General features: G+C 35.8%; 1 protein-coding gene across 1 annotated transcript in view; it reads right to left on the bottom strand.

Annotated features, from left to right (window-relative positions):
- LOC121367518 (rab GTPase-binding effector protein 1-like) overlaps positions 1-22,688 on the bottom strand; it is a 54,086-nt gene extending 31,398 nt beyond the window's left edge. Inside the window, exons 1-13 of the mRNA XM_041491744.1 lie at positions 22,553-22,688; positions 16,531-16,668; positions 15,672-15,875; positions 13,269-13,395; positions 12,160-12,277; positions 11,582-11,698; positions 10,906-10,992; positions 10,091-10,226; positions 6,213-6,371; positions 4,638-4,760; positions 3,619-3,650; positions 2,262-2,535; positions 834-958 (exon numbers count right to left, since the gene is read on the bottom strand). Of these exons, the coding sequence (XP_041347678.1) occupies positions 834-958; positions 2,262-2,535; positions 3,619-3,650; positions 4,638-4,760; positions 6,213-6,371; positions 10,091-10,226; positions 10,906-10,992; positions 11,582-11,698; positions 12,160-12,277; positions 13,269-13,395; positions 15,672-15,875; positions 16,531-16,668; positions 22,553-22,607 (1,695 nt within the window). The 5' untranslated portion in view covers positions 22,608-22,688. The remainder of the gene's footprint in view (positions 1-833; positions 959-2,261; positions 2,536-3,618; positions 3,651-4,637; positions 4,761-6,212; positions 6,372-10,090; positions 10,227-10,905; positions 10,993-11,581; positions 11,699-12,159; positions 12,278-13,268; positions 13,396-15,671; positions 15,876-16,530; positions 16,669-22,552) is intronic.
- Between the last annotated feature and the right edge of the window lie 1,854 nt (positions 22,689-24,542).

Raw genomic sequence — 24,542 nt, 5'->3', positions numbered from 1 at the left:
AAAATGCTCAAATTTAATCAACTATTTGTTGACATTACCAGGAGAAAACTAAACATAAAAACAGGAGTGCAGCATTTAAAACTACGAGTTTTAAAATAGTTCAAATGAAAAACTAGAGTTAATATCTCAAAACAGATTTATTAAATTAGCCTTCACCTTTAACCATCTAACTCCCAACATAACAAACGCATTAAGTATGACTTAGGGCTGTTCTGAAATGAATAATATAGGGGAGGTGGAAGATACCATAACTATTATTTCATCACCAGTGGATCTGTGGTATTTAAAAACATTTCTTTATGGATACATAGTTATGTAAAATATTATTTTGTGGGTTGTGGGTATTTTAAACAAGAATTTTACAGAATTAAATGTCTCGCCTACCATAACTTTTTTTAGTGCACTGTGGTGAACATCCATAGGTGCAACTATAAACCAAGTTTCATTGACCTAGCACTTACAGTTGATGTAAACTCAAATTTTAATACAAAAGGTGACATCGTTTTCATCACTATCGCCTTTGAAAAAATAAAACCTATACAAGGTTTCAGTTGGACAAAAAGATTATTTGCAATTTGGCGAATTTGGTTAAAACATTTGTTGCCAAATAAAAATTTCAAGAAGCCAAAATGGTTGCAATCTACAAATAGGTGGCATTTTCAAATGAGCTTTCTGGCAAATTATTAAAGAAATATTTTTGCCAAATTGAAGTTTAATTTTTATTTGGCAAATGACAGCTAAAACCCTGCCTATATCTTGTCGTTTAACTTTTAAAGAATCGCTTCTGCACCCCTATTCACCATGTGTTCAATTTTGGATCAGCCCTTAATTACCTCTTCTTGTAGCAGCCTCCATTCCTTGTCACTGACGAGTCTCTTGCCTTCCAGACACCAGCTGTCGGTTTTAGTCTTGGCACATGCCATGAGGGAACGTCTCGCCTCCACCTCAGGGGTGGGATCTAAACAAAGAAAAACATGCAGAACTCAATTTACAAAAGTATTTTTTGCTCAAAAGACACCATAAACATATAACACAGAGACAAAGCCACTTTTTATTAAGACATCATAGCATATAGATGATGGCAATTAGATAATTAGTGATGACGCTTTTTTCTTTCTTTTGGTATGGGACTACTTTACAGGGCCTTCTCCATGCTTGCTGTCAATTGAGTGATCTTGGTATCAACCAAGCCCGGGGAACACGGAACCTGTAGTACTTGCGGGATAATCATCTCATATTTGGTGTCATACACGGAGATGAAATGCACATAATCGTTACCATGATTACACAAAACACTGGTGTTGATAATCAGTTGGAATTTTCTCATCGGTTAAAATTGGTTTGCACCAACCAATCAACTTTTGGTAATACAATCTGTCACAATTAGAACTTTGAAAGGGGTGTCGTGTTGACGGGACAGACTACAACAAATTTAAAACTGTTACTTTTAATAGATGTTCAATATCTGTTTCTTTATGTACACATGAAAGCAAACCCAAACCCTAGCACATTTACGTCATCTAAATTGTACGACAACGATCAATTATTATAGATCAATACTGGATTATAATACTAACTTTCTGCGGTTATACGATTTACTCTGTTCTGACTGGATGATGTTGCTAAAAAATTAATGTTATTTTTCAATAAACCTCAGAAAATTATGTCATTATGTTTATAATTACAAACAACACTTCTATTCAGTTAAAAATACACAAATGTCAGTTTCTAACATACTTTCCATGACCTGTTTTACGAAATTACGTCCCATTTGACGTAAAAAAAATTATCATCTGAGGTTTATCGAAGGATAACATTCAATTTTTAAAGGACATCTTCCAATCAAAATAGAATAAATTGTATAACAGTGGGAAATTTGTAATTATAAATTGATAAATTCAACAAAAAATGGCAAACAATTCTTATATAATTGATCAGCCTAAATAAAAATGTGTGTTTCAGGTTTCATCTTTGAAACAAATAGGGTAGTTAAGAACCTTTTTTCTTTTTTTTTAAATCAAATCAAACTGAGAAACCATAATTGACCAAGGTGTTCCAAATCTAGTTTGCTAACTGCAAAAAATTAGGGATCATGATTAAAATAATAATAATAATAATTTCTTTTTTTGTTGTTGGGTTTTTCTGGCTTTAAATTTTTTGTTAGGGTTGCTACATAAAATTAGAGTAGTTCGGGAAACCAGAAACACACATATTTTTTGAAAGGCCTCATTGGATCATCACTACAAGACGTGATGACAAACCTGTGATGGATTTCATCTGCGCCTCGGTGAGCGACGGGAGGTTGATGATCTTGTCAGGACTGATCCGCACTGTGATCCCATCCACCTCACTCAACAGCCGACCCTCGTGCTCCCCCGCCCCGTCCAGCAGCTTGTCGTCCAGGTGGATGTCCGAACTCGACAGAGACTTCTTGATCTCGTCGTCAAACCGGATGTCCTCCGAGTTGATTGACAGCGTTGACGGGCTGTGAGATCGCTCTATGGAGTCCATTCTCGCACTCGGTTTCTGCTGTAACTGGTAAATAAATATGTTCAGTGTTTGTTAATATATATTATCATGAGATCAAAATATATTTGCTCTAATTTAGCATACAAGTCTTAACTATTTTAATATTTTCTGCCTTCTTTTAAAAAAACCCACAAGCATTCTGAGAGTACTGCTAAAGCAATACATGTCCCTAACAATTTTTCGTATCTCCTAAATTCAAGGGCCATACTTCTGTAAAATGTGGGTAAATCACCATGAAAGTTAAACTTGATCAGCAACAGTACAATTAAAAATATATAAAAAATTTCATCTGAATATCTTCAGGCATTGCAAAACAAAAGTCTGGAAAACTAATTTTGGTATATCCTAAGTTTAAGGGCTAAAACTCCATCAAAAATTGGTAAATCACCATGAAAGTCAAGCTTGATCTGTAACTACATGATAAAGCTATATAAAAAAATGTCAGGTCAATATGTCAAGGCCTGAAATATTTTTTTGGGAAAACAAATTTTCACATCTTTTATGTTCAAGGGCCATAACTCCATCAAATGTGGGTAAATCACTATGAAAGTCAAACTTGATCTGTAACAGTACATAATAAAGCTATACAGAAAATTTCAGCTCAATATCTCTAGGCTTTCTAAAAAAAGAAAAATACATCCGGAAAAATATATGTGGGACAGATGGACAGAGATAAACCTATAATCCCCTCCGGTTGGACCTGGTAAGGTACTAATAACCGCTAAATTTACCAAAATAAGTGGGTGAAATATACATAAAATAAACATTTATGAATACAACTCAACTAATAAGCTTGAAGTTAAAACTGTAACTCATTTTCAATACCACACCACATTCATATGATTACTGCATGTTTATGCTTTTTATGTAGGTGATGTACGAAATTCAGAAACATTCTCACTCAAATTCTTTCTCGGATGTTTGCTACTGTTTTAAATTTTTAGTAAACACATAATGTCATAGGGTCTAAGCAACATGCATTGTGCTTTACAGAGTCTTGAAATTGTCACATATCACATACAATAACCACATATATAATGTAAATCATTCACATGACAAAGCAAATTATTTTATTTGATTGTCACATACCTGTTCACTAGGTTCACCTGCAGCTGCTTGTTCTACAAATGATAAACAAATGGAAATTAATTGAGACATCAGATTCATACCTCAAGGGTAGAACAAACAAAAATAAGACTAAAGTAGGTGTCACTGTCCAAATTAAAAATTGACTAAACTGGTTTGATTGTTGTTTGCAAATGTTTTCACATTTACATAAATGTTAGTACACAAATTCTGATGTTAAACACTCACATTTGAACATCTTTTTCAACCCCAAAAATTATCAACAAGTACTAGTTACATGTAATTCCGAAGAGGGAACAGAGAATCTGAGAAGTTTAGCTCTCCATACTAGTATGAAAATGTTGACCATTTGTGAACAACACCGTAACAATGTTCCTTCCAAAGTTCATTCTATAACAGACAAATTGTAGAATACAAAACACAGATTTAGTTCAAAGCAAGTTGTAGAGGGACTACTTTCCATTCAGATATAAATCTGAAAGTGAGAAACTGAAGAAAACTTGGAATGTTTTCTCTTGTCACGAATACCTAACCTGACATATGCAGGGCAAACAATGGAACAAATTTTGGCTTAGTTCATTTTCAAATACGTAGATTAGTTCCTTAAAATGTGGTTAATTTAACAAAACAATTAATAGTCAAAGACTAAATGCAGTAGCCATCTTGTTTAAAATACTACAGGGAGCATACAGTAGAAGAATTTTAGGCCATCCCATTGGCTATTGGGATGTTCGGACCAGACCACTAGCATTGGGGGGGGGGGGGGGGGGGGAGTGCACTTGTGTTGAGGACAGGTAATGTTGAAAAGAAATTAGCAAATGGCTAATTTGGCAATGGATAGGGTGAGCCCTGCCTCTGATATATCATACTTTGCCCACCCCCATCAAGTCTGAGAGACAGGTCCAAACATCCCAACAGCTAATCAAATGACTAGAATATTCCACTGAATGATTAGCATCCTGATCCGGTCACATTTCAGCTACTTCTTTCAGATAATTTATGATAAGAAATTCATCCCGTACCCATCCTAGAAAGGCTATGTTTCCTGCGCTCCTCCTGCTGTTTCTCCTGCTTCTCCCGCGCTTCCTCCAGCTCCTTGACCTTCTTCTCCTGGGCCTCACGTTCATGGTCTTTGATCTGTTGTTCTACAAATAAACCACACCATAAATATAATATATATATATATATATATATATATCGATCGATATATTTTGCTTCTATTAGTGATAATAAATGAAATATTAAAAAAAAAACCCACCCCACTAATTCTTAGGTTTATGGTGTTTAAATTTGAAAAATCCAAAATGGCCGACCTCCTGAATGAAAACGGCTAACTTCTGTAAATGTTTACAACGAACTACTGCTATAACGAACCGATAGTCCTGGTCCCTTGCAGTTCGTTATAAGAGTACTTTACTGTAATATAATTAAATTTCCATTACATTCATTGCAATATAATGCCATCTCATTGGTCCAGCCATTGCAACACGAGTTTGTTCATAGCTTGATGAACATAAAAATTGTCATCAGGAAATGTCATGTCTGATAACGTCATTTTATATTGGTATTTTGTCTTAAGCGTCAGTGTTTTAGAACCAAAACATAATTCAAAATACAACATTTTAGCGTTATTATTAGTAAGTATGTTTTAAATTTAATTATAAGGATTGTCTGTTATTTCTTTTACATTAATCTAAAATGAACACAAAAAATCAGATGATTTTTGTTTCTTCATACCCCTGATGAACGTAAAAGAAATAACAGACAATCTGGAAAATGATTTCTAAAGTACCCACAGACAAAAAAGCAATAAAACAGTACCTCTTCTTTCCTCCATAATTACCAAACCCAGATACAATGCCAAATCAAGTCCATCTGAGAAACAATTATTCCCATACTACTAACATTACATTCTAACCATAACTAAGATGTTTTAACTACTCAACAAGGTTGAAAAGTCAAAAACATTTCTATATTTACTACAGGATATAACAAATCTCAAGTTTAGATGACCAGACTGACGAGCAACATGAAAGCTCATCTGAACACAAAAAATTGGTTTCACAGGTCATCCTGACAGTTGGAGTACATTTTAGCATCTCATTAAAATCATACTGATACACACAGGCAAGATAAAGTATTAAAGGTAAATCCTAAGATGTTAACTTTACCTGCCATTTAACCGTAAAAAATACCCTGATATATGGATAACATAAACCCTATGTTTTTTAATGTACCAGCCATCAGACAGTGAGTCACCCCAAGACATAAATGTATCCAGGTGAGTTCATCATACCTGCGATCTGCCATTTAACCTTAAAATATATGGGTATGGTTAATTCCTAATGATTTTCACCATACCTGCCACCTGCCGCTGCTAATATATGGGTATGGTTAATTCCTAATGATTTTCACCGTACCTGCCACCTGCCGCTGCTAATATATGGGTACAGTTAATTCCTAATGATTTTCACCGTACATGCCACCTGCTGCTGCTAATATATGGGTACGGTTAATTCCTAATGATTTTCACCATACCTGCCACCTGCCACTGCTAATACATGGGTACAGTTAATTCCTAATGATTTTCACCATACCTGCCACCTGCCGCTGCTGCTCGGCGCTGAGCACAGACTCAATCCGTCTCATGTCCATCATCATGAGGCGCTGAGACTCCAGGAACTGGTCGTTGGCCATCTGCCAGGTCTGTCGCAGGGCATCGTGGCTCTGTTTCTCCTCCTCCAGCAAACGACAAACTGTACAATGAAATAACACAAACATAAAATGTCTGGATTCTGTTACTGTGACAAATGATATTCTTTTATTGATGGTGAGTATACATGTTTGTATGAAGTTGACTGAAATGGCATTTATAGTTATTAAATGGTTCAACAGTGACAACTGCGACAACTGCAGTGTTCAATAAATGATGGAGAAAATCACTAGCCCCCACAGAAGCTTTGGCTAGGTCTAGTGGATTTGTCGAACTCTGCAACTGGTTTGACATCTGCAAAACATTTCCTACATGCAGTTTTTAAAACAGTTAAGACATTTACTGTCAAACCAAGAAGAAACCATATTATAGTGTGGGAAAGAAATCAAAACAAACACTATGAAAAAAGTATTAAACTATGGCTAACAAAAAAAGACCATTTAAACACAAATTTACAAAGCCTGTTTTCTATTATCTGCATGGATCTACATATTATTTACAATGTTTAAAACACATGCATTTAAAAAACACAGACTTGATCAATTCAGCACATTATATTTAATGACAACTAGTTTTATTAATTATTAATGGTACATGCATGCAGTGGATACAATAATGAGAATCATAAAACAAACTACCATATATTGCCATGCCAAAGACTCCTTGTATAGCTGACATCTTAGTTTTTACCCAAAATATCAAGTACAAAATCATTGGCCTTGTGTATAAACCGAAGTCATCTTTTGTCCAGCTGTACAATGTATTGATTTCAATAATACTGTCAACAAATAGACTTGTGCTTTTCGTTTTCATTATATTTTTTCCCCTTTAATTATTACAGACACGGTAATCATTATCGCAATGCTAAAGTCTTCCATGCCGTACAAAAATAATTTAGCACCGATAAATCATAACAGGAAAATAAACAATTCAAGCATTAACAACATATCACTGCACATAAGTAATTAAATTATTCACTGGACAGCAAATAATAAACTCATTAAGGCATGTTTAATCCCTCTTTTCCCCCTACACAGAAAAACAATTCTGTGGTCCATGGCTGTTGTTTACACTGGTGCAAGTGGCAAAATCATGTGATCCAATCAAATAAGAGCAACAAAATGATATAAACAGAGGTGTCCAACAAAGATGGTGGACGGTTGGAAAGAACACGTTTTTACCATTGAAATGACAGTAAAACATGTAATTTTTATTATTATTCATCAAACTATTAAAGGGACATACCCTAGTTTTTCATACTTTACTTAGATTTTATGGTTTAGATGATACATTTCCGTACATTCGAAGTGTTTTTGGTCATCCTGGTGTTTTTAACATCACAAAATGTCTTTCTCATATTTTTAAAAATGCATGTGCGTCTGAGAAGTAACAGTTATGGAGTCACGTTTTAGAGGATATTTCACATTTCAAAGTCACAGACTCATGTTTCACTCAGTTGTAACTTTATCCAAATGTGTTACAGGTTTGTAGATTAACTAAACTTGGTGTTACTGTTCAAGAGCTGAAACTAGGGTCTGTCCCTTTAAAGGAAACATGTCACGTAACCTATATTTGGCACCAACCATGTACAATTAATTATAAATTGAATCACCTAAAAAAAAAAAATTATAAAAAATTAATTACTTAAAATATCTCCGTTTTGCCGTATCAATATGAGCTGTTAGTAAATGAAGAAAGACACACATTTACTTACAACAGTGATACTGAAGAAAAAAGGGATAGCGAGTCGGAGGGTGGAAAAACTGATGGTGCCAGACCAGACCGGTCGACCAATTTACAGCCCGGAGCCCGAAAGCAACCCGGAGACAAAAGATACACCTCGATATGATGTATTTAAATATGTAAAAAATATAAATGTAGGACAAACATTTTTTGGTGTTTTTTTTTTAGAAAATATCGCATTTTTTATGTTCGGGCTGTACATAATGAAATCTGTATGCACAGTGTAAACAAACGCTCTAATTTACGACAAGGCGCTTCACTTTCATTAACCTGGCTTGTAAAACAACATAAATGACTTGAGAGTATAATCAACTTTTAAACTAAATATATTTCTATTTGCATCAATAGAATGAAATGGGGTTATAGTATTTTTCTCTCATAAAAAAAGTAGCATATTATTAGGCCTATTGGTAGGGTGCGTTAGAGTAAAAACGACCACTCACGATACCCGAGTGATAATTTTCTTTTCTTTGGTACTACGTAATTGGTCAGTTTTGTAATTTTAGATGGGAAAGTCTACTTAATCAAGGGTTTTACAGCATTATTTACAGTAATGAAGCAGGGCGGCTGATAATGTCCATTAACATTGTACTTTAGTCGCGACAGGTTACGCCACAATACCCTGTGATCTTAAAAAAACTGGCACGTATTTTGTACGTATGTCTAGACCGTGGTAATCACTTACCTGGTCGATACCCTGCAATATACACCTGCCAATCAGGAATCACATGTGCAGGCCACGGAAAGAAAGGATCAATTAACTAAAACAGCACTCCGATTCTCAAGTCAGCCCGTGGATGAAACATAATAGTTATTTCGACACCGACAGTAGTGGGGTTTTTTTGTATTGAACTTCGTGTTGCTTTGGGGCTTCGGGTGATGAGGAACGTTTTTGTGACGTATTCCGCCCGAAGATTAAATACATTATTTAAAATTATTATTGTTTTCTACACGTTTTTTAAAAACATATTTAAATACATCGTACTGAGATGTATCCTCATGCCAAATCTCATGTTTGTATATGCCATATTTAATTACTTATTGACGTTTCCTTCTTCGGACGGTGAATACAGATTTTGTTATGTAGGCCTACAGCCCTAACATGAAAAATCTTTTTTTTTCCAAAAAAATAAATACATAAAAAATTCTACATTTTTGTTTTAACATATATAAATACATCATGCTGAGGTGTATCTTTGTGCCAAATATGTACAATGTACACCTCGGCATTCGCAACCGAATACTGTTTTTGTCTCCGGGTAACGTTCGGGCTCCGGGCTGTAATTAGGCTGACACCAAAGTACCATGCGGTGTTGGTGTCCAATCTTTTCTTTTGCGATAAAATACACGCGTCTTTTTTCGGATACAATCCTTTGGAAAACCATAAAAAGACAATCCCGATCGTTTAAACTGTTTATTTTTACACCCAAAGGCCGCGCAGTACGGCACTGTTGGACTGAAAAGATCATAAGCCCCTTACTCCATATATAAACAGTTAACAACAATGGAAGAGTACAGCGGCTCTGACGTCACTTCCCTTTTTTTCCGAACGCTCACAAAGAAATATGCATAAATCGTACTTTGATACTGATTAGCGTAATTTCTTCATTTTAAGTTAACTAAACGTATTTTATTGTTATAAAGTTATTTGTATATTATTTTTATATCATTTTTCTTTTAAAATGAGCTATAATATGGTCTCGTGTCATGTTTCCTTTAATGCATTCAAGAACAAAAAACTACATAATATTGCATGATGGGGTGTTTAATTTATACTGTGCACAAATTATTGTTACATAAGCTGTGAAAGGCTTACGGTCTGATCAAATTTCATCGGGAGTGTTTTCGATCGGAATTTTATGAACCAATTTGTTGCCTCTGTGTATAAGCCGACTGTCTTCTTTTGGAAAGTATTTCTAGACTTCAAAAGTCGGCTAATACACGGCAATATATGGTACCACAACATCAACTAATTAAATAAACTACCACACTAAATCATACACAACCGCTTCAGTTTACCTTCATGCAGTTCCTTTCTTCCTCTGTCATTATCCTCTTGCAGCACATTTTTCTGCATCGTTAACACAGCTACATACATCTCAAGATCTTTACGGGCAGCTTTCTCAGCCTTCAAGTATTTAAACAACTGCAAAAGCTGCAAACAGAACACAGAACATATTATTTCTAGTCTACTGATTGAATTCCTGTCAGAAATTTAAAATTAGTATTCTCAATTACAATTTCTTTTGTAATACAAATACTAAGAAACATTTTTCGATTATTAAGATGTAAAATTAATGCAATTGGTTTTAAAGATTAACCCTACATATAATATACCAGTACTCATGGTCTGATGCCAGCAACTGCTTTAGCTCATGTGTACCCGCACAAAACAATTTCTGCGTGGGTGAAAAACTGCTCCCCATTTTACATGCCAATATACTTTTTAGATATGAGTAAACCTAACAACATGCTGCAGACTTGTTTTTCAATTGCTCACCTACAGAATTTCAGGAGAGCAGTTTATTGTTCACCATTGATTTTAAAAGCCATAAGTACCGATATACACTAGTGTCATGATACATCAAGACTGAAACTTGCAGCATGTTCTGGTGCAGTACGATATATAGTAAATCAAACTTGTGGTTCACTTGCCTTCATGAACATGCACTAAAAATGTTTTTGCATATTGTAAATACTATCCTAAAACCTTTGGGCTGTAGAAGTCTAAACCATCGCCTAATTTTAAATCTATCCAACATGAGGAGAATGTGTTATAAAGTATAACAGGATCATCTGTTTTGAGTATGAATTAAACTGACTGTGTAATTCACCTTTTCATCAGGATCCTTGATACTGTCAAGATCAGGTAATGACGGTGATTTCTTATCTTCAGGAAACAAAGGACCATTAACACCAGACTGAATAATAAAATATATTAATTAAAACTTTGCTTTTAATTTATAATTCTCATTTTGTACAGTTTCTTATATTTATGAAGTTCTTTTTAAAACTCAATAATAACATTAGCACTGTTTATCTGCAAATTCATTGCTAGTTCAAATAGAGTACATGCTTTCATCAATGTTGTACCTTCCCATCTGAAATGTTGAAATATTGATATTTAGTAAGGTGTTACATGTTTATTGTTCAATAAATGTGTAGTATATAATGCCACTTAGTGGTCTACAGTCTGTTTATATATGTTAGCATTTATTGATTATGATAAAAGTAATAAAGTTGCACATGTACCACAATTCTCAAGTTTTTTGTGGCTGTCTCTGTGCACATTGTAATATGTGAGTATTTATGACATACAATATATATAACATTTTAACAGCAAACAAAAAGAATAAAGTGAAAAGAGTTGTCCCCCTTGAGTACAAATCATCTACTTTAACATTTTACTTAAAATATGCCCATGAAAGCAAACCTCAGACTTCTAGTCATAACAGTGACAAACCTAAGCATATAGCAAAGTTTATGAAATGAATAAGTAACAGATCATACTTGAGTCTCCATATCTTTAATTTTGTCTTCTGCTTCGGCCAGCTTGGCCTTGAGTGTGGAGATCTCCTCTTCCAATGGTAGAACCACCGACTTGAGCACCTGGGCATCCTCTTGAGCCTACACAAGGTAATATACACAGCAGTGTTTGAAAACATGACTAGATATAATCAGTTTGTACAGGCCTCTAAAAACAATTTGTTGTGCAAATCTTGATTTGCATAAACCGTATATTTTTCATTCAAGCATTAAATTTGAGTCATCATTTATATGGTCATTGCGGGTTACTACAAACGTGAAATGGGTTACTAGACTTCTTTTCTGCCTCATCCATAAAAGCTTTGTGCAAATTTTCCTCTCATTGTAGACCAAGTTTTAAAATAGGTATTTATTAAATCACTAAAAATATGCTGGGTTGTCATTAAACAAATTTTCCTTTTCTTCTTGGTGGATGAACAAATGAAAATAGAAATGAGAAACTATGGAGGCTGGTTATCATTTGATTCATCACACATTAAGAGAACACTTAACCACATGCCTAGCTGCTACATGCCCCTCCCCACTGACAAGGTATCACATACCTTTCTCATACTGTCTTCCAGGTTTTCATGCTCTTGTTCCAATTCTGAGCTTGTCATGGGTGTGATGTGTCCACCAACCTTTTTCAGTGACTTAGCAACAGATGCCAGGATTCCTTCTCTGAGAAATAAAATGTAACATAACACATAATCAGCATTACGTTTGACTCGGGACATGAATTAATCGTTTCTCATAGACAATCATTCTCTTAAAGTAATAATAAAATATACTGACTTACATGCTTTAAGCAGGGTGTTAGCTAGTAGTGAAATACTAAATACAGCTACTCTACTAATGTGCAGACCAAGTGCAGACAATGAACTCTAAGGAATGGAATGTCACAAGAAATACAAGAAAGAACTGGTTTATTTAACGACGCACTCAACACATTTTATTTACGGTTATATGGCGTCAGACATATGGTTAAGGACCACACATATTTTGAGAGGAAACCCGCTGTCGCCACTGCATGGGCTACTCTTCCGATTGGCAGCAAGGGATCTTTTATTTGCGCTTCCCACAGGCAGGATAGCACAAACCATGGCCTTTGTTGAACCAGTTATGGATCACTGGTCGGTGCTAGTTGTTTACACCTACCCATTGAGCCTTGCGGAGCACTCACTCAGGGTTTGGAGTCGGTATCTGGATTAAAAATCCCATGCCTCAACTGGGATCCGAACCCAGTACCTACCAGCCTGTAGACCGATGGCCTGCCACGACGCCACCGAGGCCGGTCAAGAAATACAAAGTATATGATTTACCTGCCCGACAATAGGTCATAATATCCCACTTCGACAGTGGGGTCCAGTTTATGGTATAGATTATACCCATAGGGATACAAAAGAAATGTCCCCAATGTAATATTATCAAGTCAACATTTGACATTTTGGCCACATGCCTTTATCAAAATTATAAATGTGTTGGCTGTTACGACTTTATTGGTTGTTTTGTCCAATTCATACCAAGGACCCAAAAGTACAATCAAAACATTCTAGGTTTTCAAAACCAGAATTCTCATACTGACAACAGATTTCTCATCAGCTATGTCAAAAAACCTGACAAAGTTCACACTTAACCAGTCACATGGTCATTTATCAAAGTCTATATTTACCTTTCCTGACTGAGTTTGTTTCTTAGCTCTTGAATCTCTTCTTCATATTTCTCATTCAGCTTGTTCAGGTGAGCTCTCTCGGTTTCATACTGGATGGCTGTCGTCCGCGACGCTTCGTCTGCCACTTCTAGCAAAGGAAACAATAACCACTGTAAGACAATTTATAAAACGCAAAACATTTGCTGTACACGACTGCAAGAAAAGGAAAGAAATATGTAATGACACCCCAGCACATTTTAAAATGCATCTATTTGTTGTCTATAATATGGCTACTCCGACACTTGGTTTACAGACTGACAGAAAAAACCAACTGCCACCACATAAGCTACTCCTGACAAATGGCAAAAAGTATAGTTTACACACACACACTCTCATAGACAGGGCAGGCATGTACTACAGCCTTTGACATACATGTCATGGGACACTGACAGGGCTCAACTTGTACATTGCCAAATTAGTTATGCAAAGTGATAAATAAACTTGACCTTAAATTAACCACATTTTAATATTTTTCAAGGAAATATTCTACATATCTGAAAATTGGCTCAACAAACATTTGTTCCAGTGTGAGCCCTGACTGGATGATATGGTGATATGGTGATATGGTGATATTGTGAAAACAACTGACAAATCCAACAAGGGTGGTCAGCGCATGAAACATCACATCTCAGACAAGATCATCAGTCAGTATAAACCTCAACCCAATGGGAATGATTTATTATATTTTACATTAATCAACAACTTCAATTTTGCTTAAATGTTCAACTGATTGGGGGTTTTTCTCATTCCAACAAGTGCACCACAACTGATATATTAAAGGACGTGGCATGTGCTATCCTGTCTGTGGGATGATGCATATAAACGATCCCTTGTTACTAATGAAAAAATGCAGCGGGTTTCCTCTCTAAGACTATAAGTCAAAATTACCAAATGTTTGACATCCAATAGCCGATGATTAATAAATCAATGTGCTCTAGTGGTGTTGTTAAAAAAAAAAAACTTTAACCAGAGCCATATGTTTATGGTTTTTCGTAAAACTGATTGTGATAGAATAGGATACAATGAAAACCAGTCAAGTGGCAACACTGTATAGTATAAAATACCTACCAGTCAAACTGCTTGTGAACACTAGAACACTGAACACTATGAGATACCTTTCATGACGTGCTGCATGCTGTCCACCTCCTGTTGGCAGTAGCACTCTATACACTGTATACTATAAAATACCTACCAGTCCAATTGCTTGTGAACACTAGAACACTTAACACTATGAGATACCTTTCATGACGTGCTGCATGCTGTCCACCTCCTGTTGGCAGTAGCACTCTATACACTGTACACTATAAAATACCTACCAGTCCAATTGCTTGTGAACACTAGAACACTGAACACTATGAGATACCTTTCCCGACGTGCTGCATGCTGTCCACCTCCTGTTGGCAGTAGCACTCTATACACTGTACACTATAAAATACCTACCAGTCCAATTGCTTGTGAACACTAGAACACTGAACACTATGAGATACCTTTCATGACGTGCTGCATGCTGTCCACCTCCTGTTGGCAGTAGCACTCTATACACTGTACACTATAAAATACCTACCAGTCCAATTGCTTGTGAACACTAGAACACTGAACACTATGAGATACCTTTCATGACGTGCTGCATGCTGTCCACCTCCTGTTGGCAGTAGCACTCTATACACTGTACACTATAAAATACCTACCAGTCCAATTGCTTGTGAACACTAGAACACTGAACACTATGAGATACCTTTCCCGACGTGCTGCATGCTGTCCACCTCCTGTTGGCAGTAGCACTCTATACACTGTACACTATAAAATACCTACCAGTCCAATTGCTTGTGAACACTAGAACACTGAACACTATGAGATACCTTTCATGACGTGCTGCATGCTGTCCACCTCCTGTTGGCAGTAGCACTCTATACACTGTACACTATAAAATACCTACCAGTCCAATTGCTTGTGAACACTAGAACACTGAACACTATGAGATACCTTTCATGACGTGCTGCATGCTGTCCACCTCCTGTTGGCAGTAGCACTCTATACACTGTACACTATAAAATACCTACCAGTCCAATTGCTTGTGAACACTAGAACACTGAACACTATGAGATACCTTTCATGACGTGCTGCATGCTGTCCACCTCCTGTTGGCAGTAGCACTCTATACACTGTACACTATAAAATACCTACCAGTCCAATTGCTTGTGAACACTGAACACTATGAGATACCTTTCATGACGTGCTGCATGCTGTCCACCTCCTGTTGGCAGTAGCACTCTATACATTTTACTACCGGAGCCATATGTTTATGGTTTCTCATACAATAAAAACCTGTCAAAGAGCCAGCTAACACTGGACAGTAGAAGATACCTTTCATGACGTGCTGCATGCTGTCCACCTCCTGTTTGTAGAAGCGCTCCACCTGCTCGATCTCATCGTGACGGCTGTGTTCAGACACGGCGGCGGCGGTCTTCACCCCCTCAAGTTCCGACGACACCCTCCCCAGCTGCTCGTCCAAACTCTTCACCCTCTCCTCCCATTCCAGACGCTTCTCTCTCTCATGCTTCAGCTCCTCTGTCGGTTTACAACACAGTTAGTGAGTTACTGTTCAACATTTTCACAGATGCCATACTCATTTAAAAAACAAAACTGAAATTATCTTTACAAAGATCAAGCATTTATACTACACATAAATAAAGGTAATTTTTAAGAATTTCAAACCAAATCCAGTCAACTTTTTGGAAATCATTTTGCACCAAAAAAAAGCTGAAATAATAAAAGTTGAAAAATTACATCCCTGCATTTTATAATCAGTAACTCAAGCTTTAAAAAATGGACAAAACATTTGATTTGCAATTTGACAAATTAAATTTGAAAACGAGCAGCCATATTCGATTTGTCTTTGCTAAACAAAAATCATGTTATTAATATAAATGTTTATTTTTGAATTAGGTTTTTGGCAAATTTACAATGTATTTCAATTTACTGGAATTATTTCTGGAGTGAACTTCAGCTTTAGCTTGAACAACAAAATGTGTTGGTTTTTTAATCCTTTAACAGTGCACTACATGTAAATAGTACCATGTAATAAAATATTCACAAGTGTGAATTACAAGTGCAAATATATACATGTATATACAAATTATACATAAAATGTATTTTGTCCCAATAGTATTAGTAATATATGTTAAATATATACATATAATAAAACAAATCTGTTTACATTTACCTTCCTTTTGTAAAAATAATTCTTTGAACTTGGCTCGTTTGATACCAAATTCACTTTCGGCCAGTTCTTTTTCTTTCAGAAATTTTTGTTCATTCTCTTGTAATTGCCACAGTTGTTGTTTCAGCATGGAAATTTCACCTACAATAAAACAGGAAAACATTTCAAATACATTGCATATCAGACTAGCAATCATTACCTGTACATATGAAGAGTTCAGGTGCAAAATGCAATATAAACCATTTTTTTTTTTTTTTTTTAGTTAAAGCCATTATTGTATGTCAGTAAGAGCTAATCGTAGGCCAGCTGATTTGCCACAAAATGCGATATAAACCATTTTCTTTCTAGTTTTTAGTTAAAGCCATTATTGTATGTCAGTAAGGGCTAATCGTAGGCCCGCTGATTTGCCACAAAACACGATTGATCCTTATGAAATTTTATTGGGTAAATCCAAGGTTTTTTTTTAAAATCACTTTTACTGAAAATGAAAAAAAATTGATATATCGCATTTTGCGCCTAAACTCTTCATATATTGCTTTATCCAAAAGTGTTTACAGATACATGCAGACACTTTGTCCCATTTCTCTATCTGGGTAGTTTTGATAATCAAAAACCTATTTTCATTTTACAATGTTAATAATATTTATACGTCAGTCTTTGCCAGGAGAGGCGAGTGATCATTCCTGCTCCCGTCCACACTCGCCTAGAAAGAGTTAGGAGAGCAGCAAATTGATTGCCTCTTACTAAAATATTTAATACAGTTTATTTGACACATCATGTGATTGCTCGCCTAACACAATTTCAGGAGAGTCAACTTCAGCTCGCCTTGATTTTGCTCCTGGCGAAGACTGTATGTGATGATAATAAAAGGAAAAGAAAAGAAATGTTTTATTTAACGACGCACTCAACACATTTTATGTAAGGTTATATGGCATCAGATATATGGTTAAGGACCACACAGATATTGAGAGAGGAAACTTGCTGTTGCCACTTCATGGGCTACTCTTTTCAATTAGCAGCTAGAGATCTTTTATATGCACCATCCCACAGACAGGGTAGTACCTACCACAGCCTTTGATATGCCAGTCGTAGTGCACTGGCTGGAACAAGAAAAAGCCATTTGGACCCACCGATGGGGACTGATCCCTGGACTACATCCCGCCCCCATAATGAAAAGTGTGAGATTTATAAACAATTCCCTAAAGAGGTATATTTCTCCTTCAGTGTTCAGCTCAGGAATTAATTACATCAATGCAATATTCACCAAGATATGTGATGGCTACAACAATCTTCAACATCAGTATTAAGTGAAACAATTATAACTTTAGATAAACACTCAAAATAAAACACGTACATGTCAATACATGCACGAATGCAAATGCACACTTCCAAACTTGGCATCAACTCGAAATGTGACCAATTGCAGCTCACCAGCTTGTACAATGTATGTTGCTTTTCTAATCACCCATTATCACCAAACCTAGCAAATAATGCCAATTTAATAAACTAGTCATGTTTCAATTTAGTGTTTATCTATATGTGATAAGTACTGCAAACTGTAGTGGCACTTGTAGCCCACACACAAACACACATTTGCAGGAAATTACACTGTTGCAGCCATAACCTTGTGCATACATGAACTAGTAACAATTACATACATATATGGCAAACTAGCATTTTTATAACACATACTGCCCTCACCACCCTACTTCGCAGGCTTCAAGATTCATTGAAAGAAATGTATATATGACGATTATGAGCCATCACACGTGAAAACCTACAACTTAGCATGACGTCAGAAACTAAGTAAACGCGACTCAAAGTTTGACGTCACATGTAAACGCGGAAGTAAAAGCTGACATGCTGTTTGCGATGTTTGTTTTCAAGAATTTAGAAGATGACATCTTCTTCTTTACATGAAGATCAGTTTGAAGTAAACATATATCTGTATGTACAATAGTGTTTGGTTATCATTTTGTATTTTGTAACTGAGAACATTGGTCGAGATCGTTAGGGACACCACCAGTACTTTGATACACATTTACAAGCATAGGGAGAAGTTCAATATGTCAATATGGTATGCAAGTATCACACGTTTTAATAACGTACATGATTATACATAACATAAAGTTCAGCAACTTTTCCAGAAGTTATATACAATATTCATAAGTTAGACCAAACATCAAATTAGGATCCTATCGGGTTGCATGGGTCTACCACTCGGTTAGGCCTACCTGTTCTGTGGACTACAATCAACACCACTATTTCTACTCCTATTTCTATTTATAATCTAAATACTGAAAACTAAATCATTTCCTACAAAAAAAATATATATATATATTTGTAACAATACTACATTTTTAGTTATTTATTTTACCATCGTTTGCAAACAAATTTACTGTCGTCTGCACACACATTGTGGTACGGTAATAGAAACATTTTATTTATATACCTTTATTATACGCCATGATGTTACTACATAAGCTGGTCTAGAGATTAACATGCGAAGGTATAGTAGATCAATTCTGGAAAGGTTGTTTCTCCCAATTTTATTATTATTATTGCTGTGTGTGTATGTGCATGCGTGCGTGCGTGTGATAATTATTAAATTATTATAATATCTGTTCACTTTACTCACTTCGCATCATTTGTATAGAAGGAGTTGGTTTTCTTTCCTTACAGATTTATATTTTAATTTTACAAGAGCCTGAAATAGGCCTACTCTTTGAGGCACAGTTTGGAATTCAAAATAGAAGACCAAGACTAAGAACAGTGGAAACGGAAGAAACGGTATCTGTATTAGATGATGAGCGGGACGTAGTCCAGTGGTAAAGCGCCCGCCTGATGCGCGGTAGGTCTGGGATCAATCCCCGTCCATGGAGCCATTGGGCTATTTCTCGTCCCATCCAGTGCACAACGACTGGCATATCAAAGGCCGTGGTATGTGCTATACTGTCTGTGGGATGGTGCATATAAAACATTCTTTGCTACTAATAGAAAAATGTAGCGGGTTTCCTCTGTAAGACTATAGGTCAATATTACCAAATGTTTGACATCCAATAGCCGGTGATTAACAAATCAATGTTCTCTAACTTTAAATGAATTGGATGAATATGATAAATACAGTCCAGTAGATGTTGACAATAATACTGAACATAGAATCAAACACTTATTTGATGATAACACCAGTGAGCAGAATGACACTGAACCTCATCCAATTAGCACAAGTTACAGAAAGGATGCAGTGGATTGTCTTTTAGAAAATAATCTGAAAATCAAATTTATGACCATATTTTGAAGTTGAAGGAAATGGAAAAAGAGCAGAAGGAAATGTAGGCCTACATAATATTCTCGCTGGGTAAAAATTGAAGGAGGGCGGAAGCCCACCTCCACACACGCACAAACCCCAAAAAAGATACCAGAAGAGAAAAAGAGAAAAAAAAAGGGTGGGAAACATGGTTACTGTATAGGCTAGCCAAGTACTTGGGTTATGTGTAGGCCTATCACTGGGTATTGGTCGACTTTGCGAAACCTTGTTTTAATAAAGATTTCAAGATATCTAAAAAAAATAAAGGTGATCCCCTAAATTGGAATAACTTGTCTGTGTTCTTTTTATTTCTTCATCAAATGAATCGATCGCACTGATATCGCCAGGTGATAAAAAGTAGTTTTGTTTTTGTAAAGGCAGTGTATATATAATTTGGCGTCCAAGAAAAATACTTTTAATGATGAACACTACCAATTTCCGTTATTTTTATAAGCGGTGATACCCCCATGTGACAGCTCATATACAGATACACCACAACACTGACCAGCAGCTAAAGAGGTCGATGACAGTCACTTTTTGCACTCTTGTTTTGGATTAGTACATAATAAATAAAACATACAGGTATCTTACCATTATTACACTTCAAATCCATATTTCGTAAACAGTACAATTTTGTAAATATAAGGTATTCTTCAAACAAAATATTTTTAATAGCAATTTTGCATTGGAATTGTTAAGCATTTTGAAAATAAAACATGCACCCAGTTTATTATTAATGTATCTATGCAAAGAGTCTTTAAGACACATCATTGGAATACTAATTATGTTATTCAAATTCAAAATTAGTATTATTATTACAATATTTCACCACTTTAAAATAAAAACTTACCTTGACCCTTGTCAAAATAGTAGGGACCGCGGACACTTTTTTAAATATGACAAGAATGATATTGATTGTTTGTTATACTGAAGAAATACCTTTAAAAGAATTTAAAAAAAAAATGAAAATTTTGTAATCAGGGTAGGTAACTCCATTTTGTATGGCTTATTAGCTAACCTGTCTTTGATTTTTAAAACATAAGTTAGTGGCATTAAAAAACAAAATTACATCACCCATGCTGTGTTATTGAGACAATTATATACACATTTAGTGCTGTTGTTGTCGAAGGTGTGCAAACATTGGTTTAATTGGTGAAACAAAAAGTTGTAGAATACATGTAGTTAGGATTTTAAAAAGGTTTTTTTTACACATTAAGTATATAGTCAAAGTTGGCATTTTTACCTGGGTACCACTTTAATAGATTACAGCCAGTGCTCCACAACTGGTGTAACAAAGGCTGTGGTGTGTACTATCCTGTCTGTGGGATGGTGCATATAAAAGATCCCTTGCTGCTAATCGAAAAGAGTAGCTCATGAAGTGGCAACAGCGGGTTTCCTATCACAATATCTGTGTGGTTCTTAACCATATGTCTGACGCCATATAACTGTAAATAAATTGTGTCGAGTGCGTCGTTAAATAAAACATTTCCTTCCTTTCACTTTAATAGTTAATATTTTGACTTAACATTTTTTCCAGTGACATTTTGTCCTACATCTGTTAATTATAAAGATGTGGTTACAGGGATTAATTTTATGTGATTCCCTAACAACAGATGTGTCAGGGCCATTGACAGGGCCATGTGTCATTGAAAATGTAAACAAATATCCGCCATCTTGGATTGTAGTAAACACACAAACAGGAAGATGTTGTTAACGGGCGATCACAGTTAAATACAATAAATCAAAACATCTAAATTTTGTCATGTACTGCAAGAGTAATAAATTAAATATAATTACCTCACAAAAATAAATACTTGCAATAACGACAACACTATTTTTCAATAATTAAATGTGGTATCGCTACTTTTTCACTTTGCCACTGAATAAAACGTAAAGTGGCAAGTAACATGGTCATGAGTTCTATATTTGTTATAAAGTTTTATTAATGTATTTTATACCTGTTTAAAGTACTGGTATTCTTCCAGTATTAAACAATAAATATTTTATAGACGTTAACTAACATGTGCTTTTCAAACCTTGCATTCAGCGATGGTGTAACAGATGTGAGTGGCGCTACCAGTCTTCCGGTGCGGTCTCTAAAAATAGTTCTGAGTTCAATATTGTGCAGTCAACGACATTTACATAATTTATTTTTCATAATTTTAGACAAAATTTTAACTTTATAATGTTTTAAAAAGATTAAATAAATTAAAAGTACCATGCGTCAAATATGTCACATCAAACCATTATCATTGAATATGTTACATTTATTGTACATGTACAAAGCCAAAACGTGGGTGCAAAAATTGTTGACCGTAGAAATCTTAAGACATAAGGTATCAAAGTAACCATAACTATTACAGTATGGAGAAGCTACATTTTTATATGCATCTGTCCCAGACAAGACAGCACATACCACAGCCTTTAATATGCCACCCAAGCAGCACTGGATGGAAACTGGGAGGGCGTGGGTGGAATTATTCAATTATAATTGTTTATATTGTGGTATCGGTACATAAGACAAACGATGGAGGTTACTGACAGGAATTAGGACAATATATTGACAAGATCTTGAAGATGCAATGTCATTGGAACGGACAACATGAGCCAGCCCTCGACTGTCAGTGACAGCTCGGTGGCTCTGGCTCTTTTCTAAATTAACCGAGACCAACGACGTTGTGAAATGCAACTATGAACACAATGAATTAACAACCCGACCTGTGTCTGTGGCCGATTCGAGAGGTCCAAACTCATTTTCTTCGTTTTCTGCCATTTTGTAAGTCAATATAAGAGCATTTTCATGGTTTATTATGAAACTTCGCCTTGGAGTTGAACGTCACAGCACTAATAAAAAGTGCCATCTATTATTGGAATTACATTTCCTGTTTAATTTCAAGGGAGGTAAGCAGTAATTTAAAGTAGCATTATCGTTAGATTTGCATTTTATAGGCATAAATACAATTTTTAAATATATTCAGAGTATTCGGGCTAACCCACACCGACACATAAATTTAATAAAAAGTGATGTACAATATCGAACATAATTACGATTTTAGACAACTCTTTTATATTATTTAAAAGCAGTGAATTGCCATCAGGGTCACAGGTCTATCAAATTATCCTATACGCAAAAAAGGATGACCATAAGCGTACGAGACAGAGCAAAACCTCCAATTCAGGTAAAAATTATACAGATATTCGAACAAAATATGCTGACCTGATACACGAGCGTAGGAACGTGCCACACTTTTATATTTGCACACTTTCACACTATTGTAAAGCAAAATATCTGAAAAGTGTGTGTGTGGGGGGGGGGGGGGGGGGTACATGCCCCTGTTTCCTACGCCAATGTGATGTTTCTACTATGTATTTCCATCATTCTACCCTGAAACTGTGTTGTAATCCATGGAGAAAATGCGTAGTGATTCCTTTGCAGCTAGCTGTTTGGTAGTACGCTAATAGGAATAAATGAGAGAGAGAGAGAGAGAGAGAGAGAGAGAGAGAGAGAGAGAGAGAGAGAGAGAGAGAGAGAGAGAGAGAGAGAGAGAGAGAGAGAGAGAGAGAGAGAGAGAGAGAGAGAGAGAGAGAGAGAGAGAGAGATGACAGAGATGACAGAGGGTGGAGAGGGATACATGCGCCGCGAAAATACGCAAATGTAAAGGGTATTTTAATTTGATTGAAATCAGCTCTACTGATCTAGACCTGTGGAGCTGCTTTGAATCAGATTGGGTCTTTTCAAATACACGTGCACTGACCTTTAAAGCTGCAGTCCTTGGAATATTTTTATTATTTAAGCATACAGAATAGATGATTTAGTTCTGTTTGGTACATAAAAGGTCCACCACATCGCTATAGTTTCGCAATGCTCGCTTACCTATATTATCTAGATTAACCACAAACGCAATGGCCAGCTTTGTTTTTCTTCAATTAGTGGGACGCCAGTAGAACTGGGATTTTACGTGATTTGCGCAGGCGCTGAGCTTCTCATGTGATTTTGAACAAATTTAACTGTCTTGATTGAGGGGTCGTCTCATATCTCCAAAAAATATTTATATCCATAGAGGTATTGTATAACACCTTTTCAAGGGTCGGTAGGAGATTTGCCTTGAAATTTTGACAGAGGCCAGCGGTTGGCATACGCGTTACATGTAAGGGGGTGTTAATAATTACGTAACGCTCTAGGGGTAGAAGAAGAGGGTGTTGTGTTCGATTTACGTAACATTTTTCAAGACTGTATGTTATTTTTATTCATTACTTAGACCTAAAAAGGTGTTTTTTAGAAATGCGCGGTCAGTCTAGGATCGATCCACATCGGCGGGTATAAAAAAGGCCATGGTATGTGATATCCTGTCTGTTGGGATGGTACGTATAAACGACCCCTTGCTAAAAAAAAAAAAAAAAAAAGGGTTTCCAAGAGATTTCAGCGGGGTTGGGGTTATAGACTGTGTTGAGCGAAGTTTATATGGGGTCATGCTCCCCCAGAAAATATATTTTAATATTTTTTAAGCTTGGCTTAACTTTAAAAACGGTGGAAGTCAGTGAGTATTGGTGGAAGTTGACTGGCTGGTGTTGCGCTGAAGTATTCTTTTAAAGTTACAGTCTCTGGTTACCATATTATAACATCATGTACAAATATGAAATATAAGCTCAAATGCACGTTTAAAAAACTCGTGTGTGTTCGCTATTAACGGAGATCGTCAAAAGTATA

Source organism: Gigantopelta aegis, chromosome 3 (assembly GCF_016097555.1).
Source record: "Gigantopelta aegis isolate Gae_Host chromosome 3, Gae_host_genome, whole genome shotgun sequence".
NCBI classification, from domain to species: Eukaryota; Metazoa; Mollusca; class Gastropoda; order Neomphalida; family Peltospiridae; genus Gigantopelta; species Gigantopelta aegis.
The sequence above is the reverse complement of the archived record's forward strand: the minus strand, read 5'-3'. Positions and strand labels throughout refer to the sequence as shown.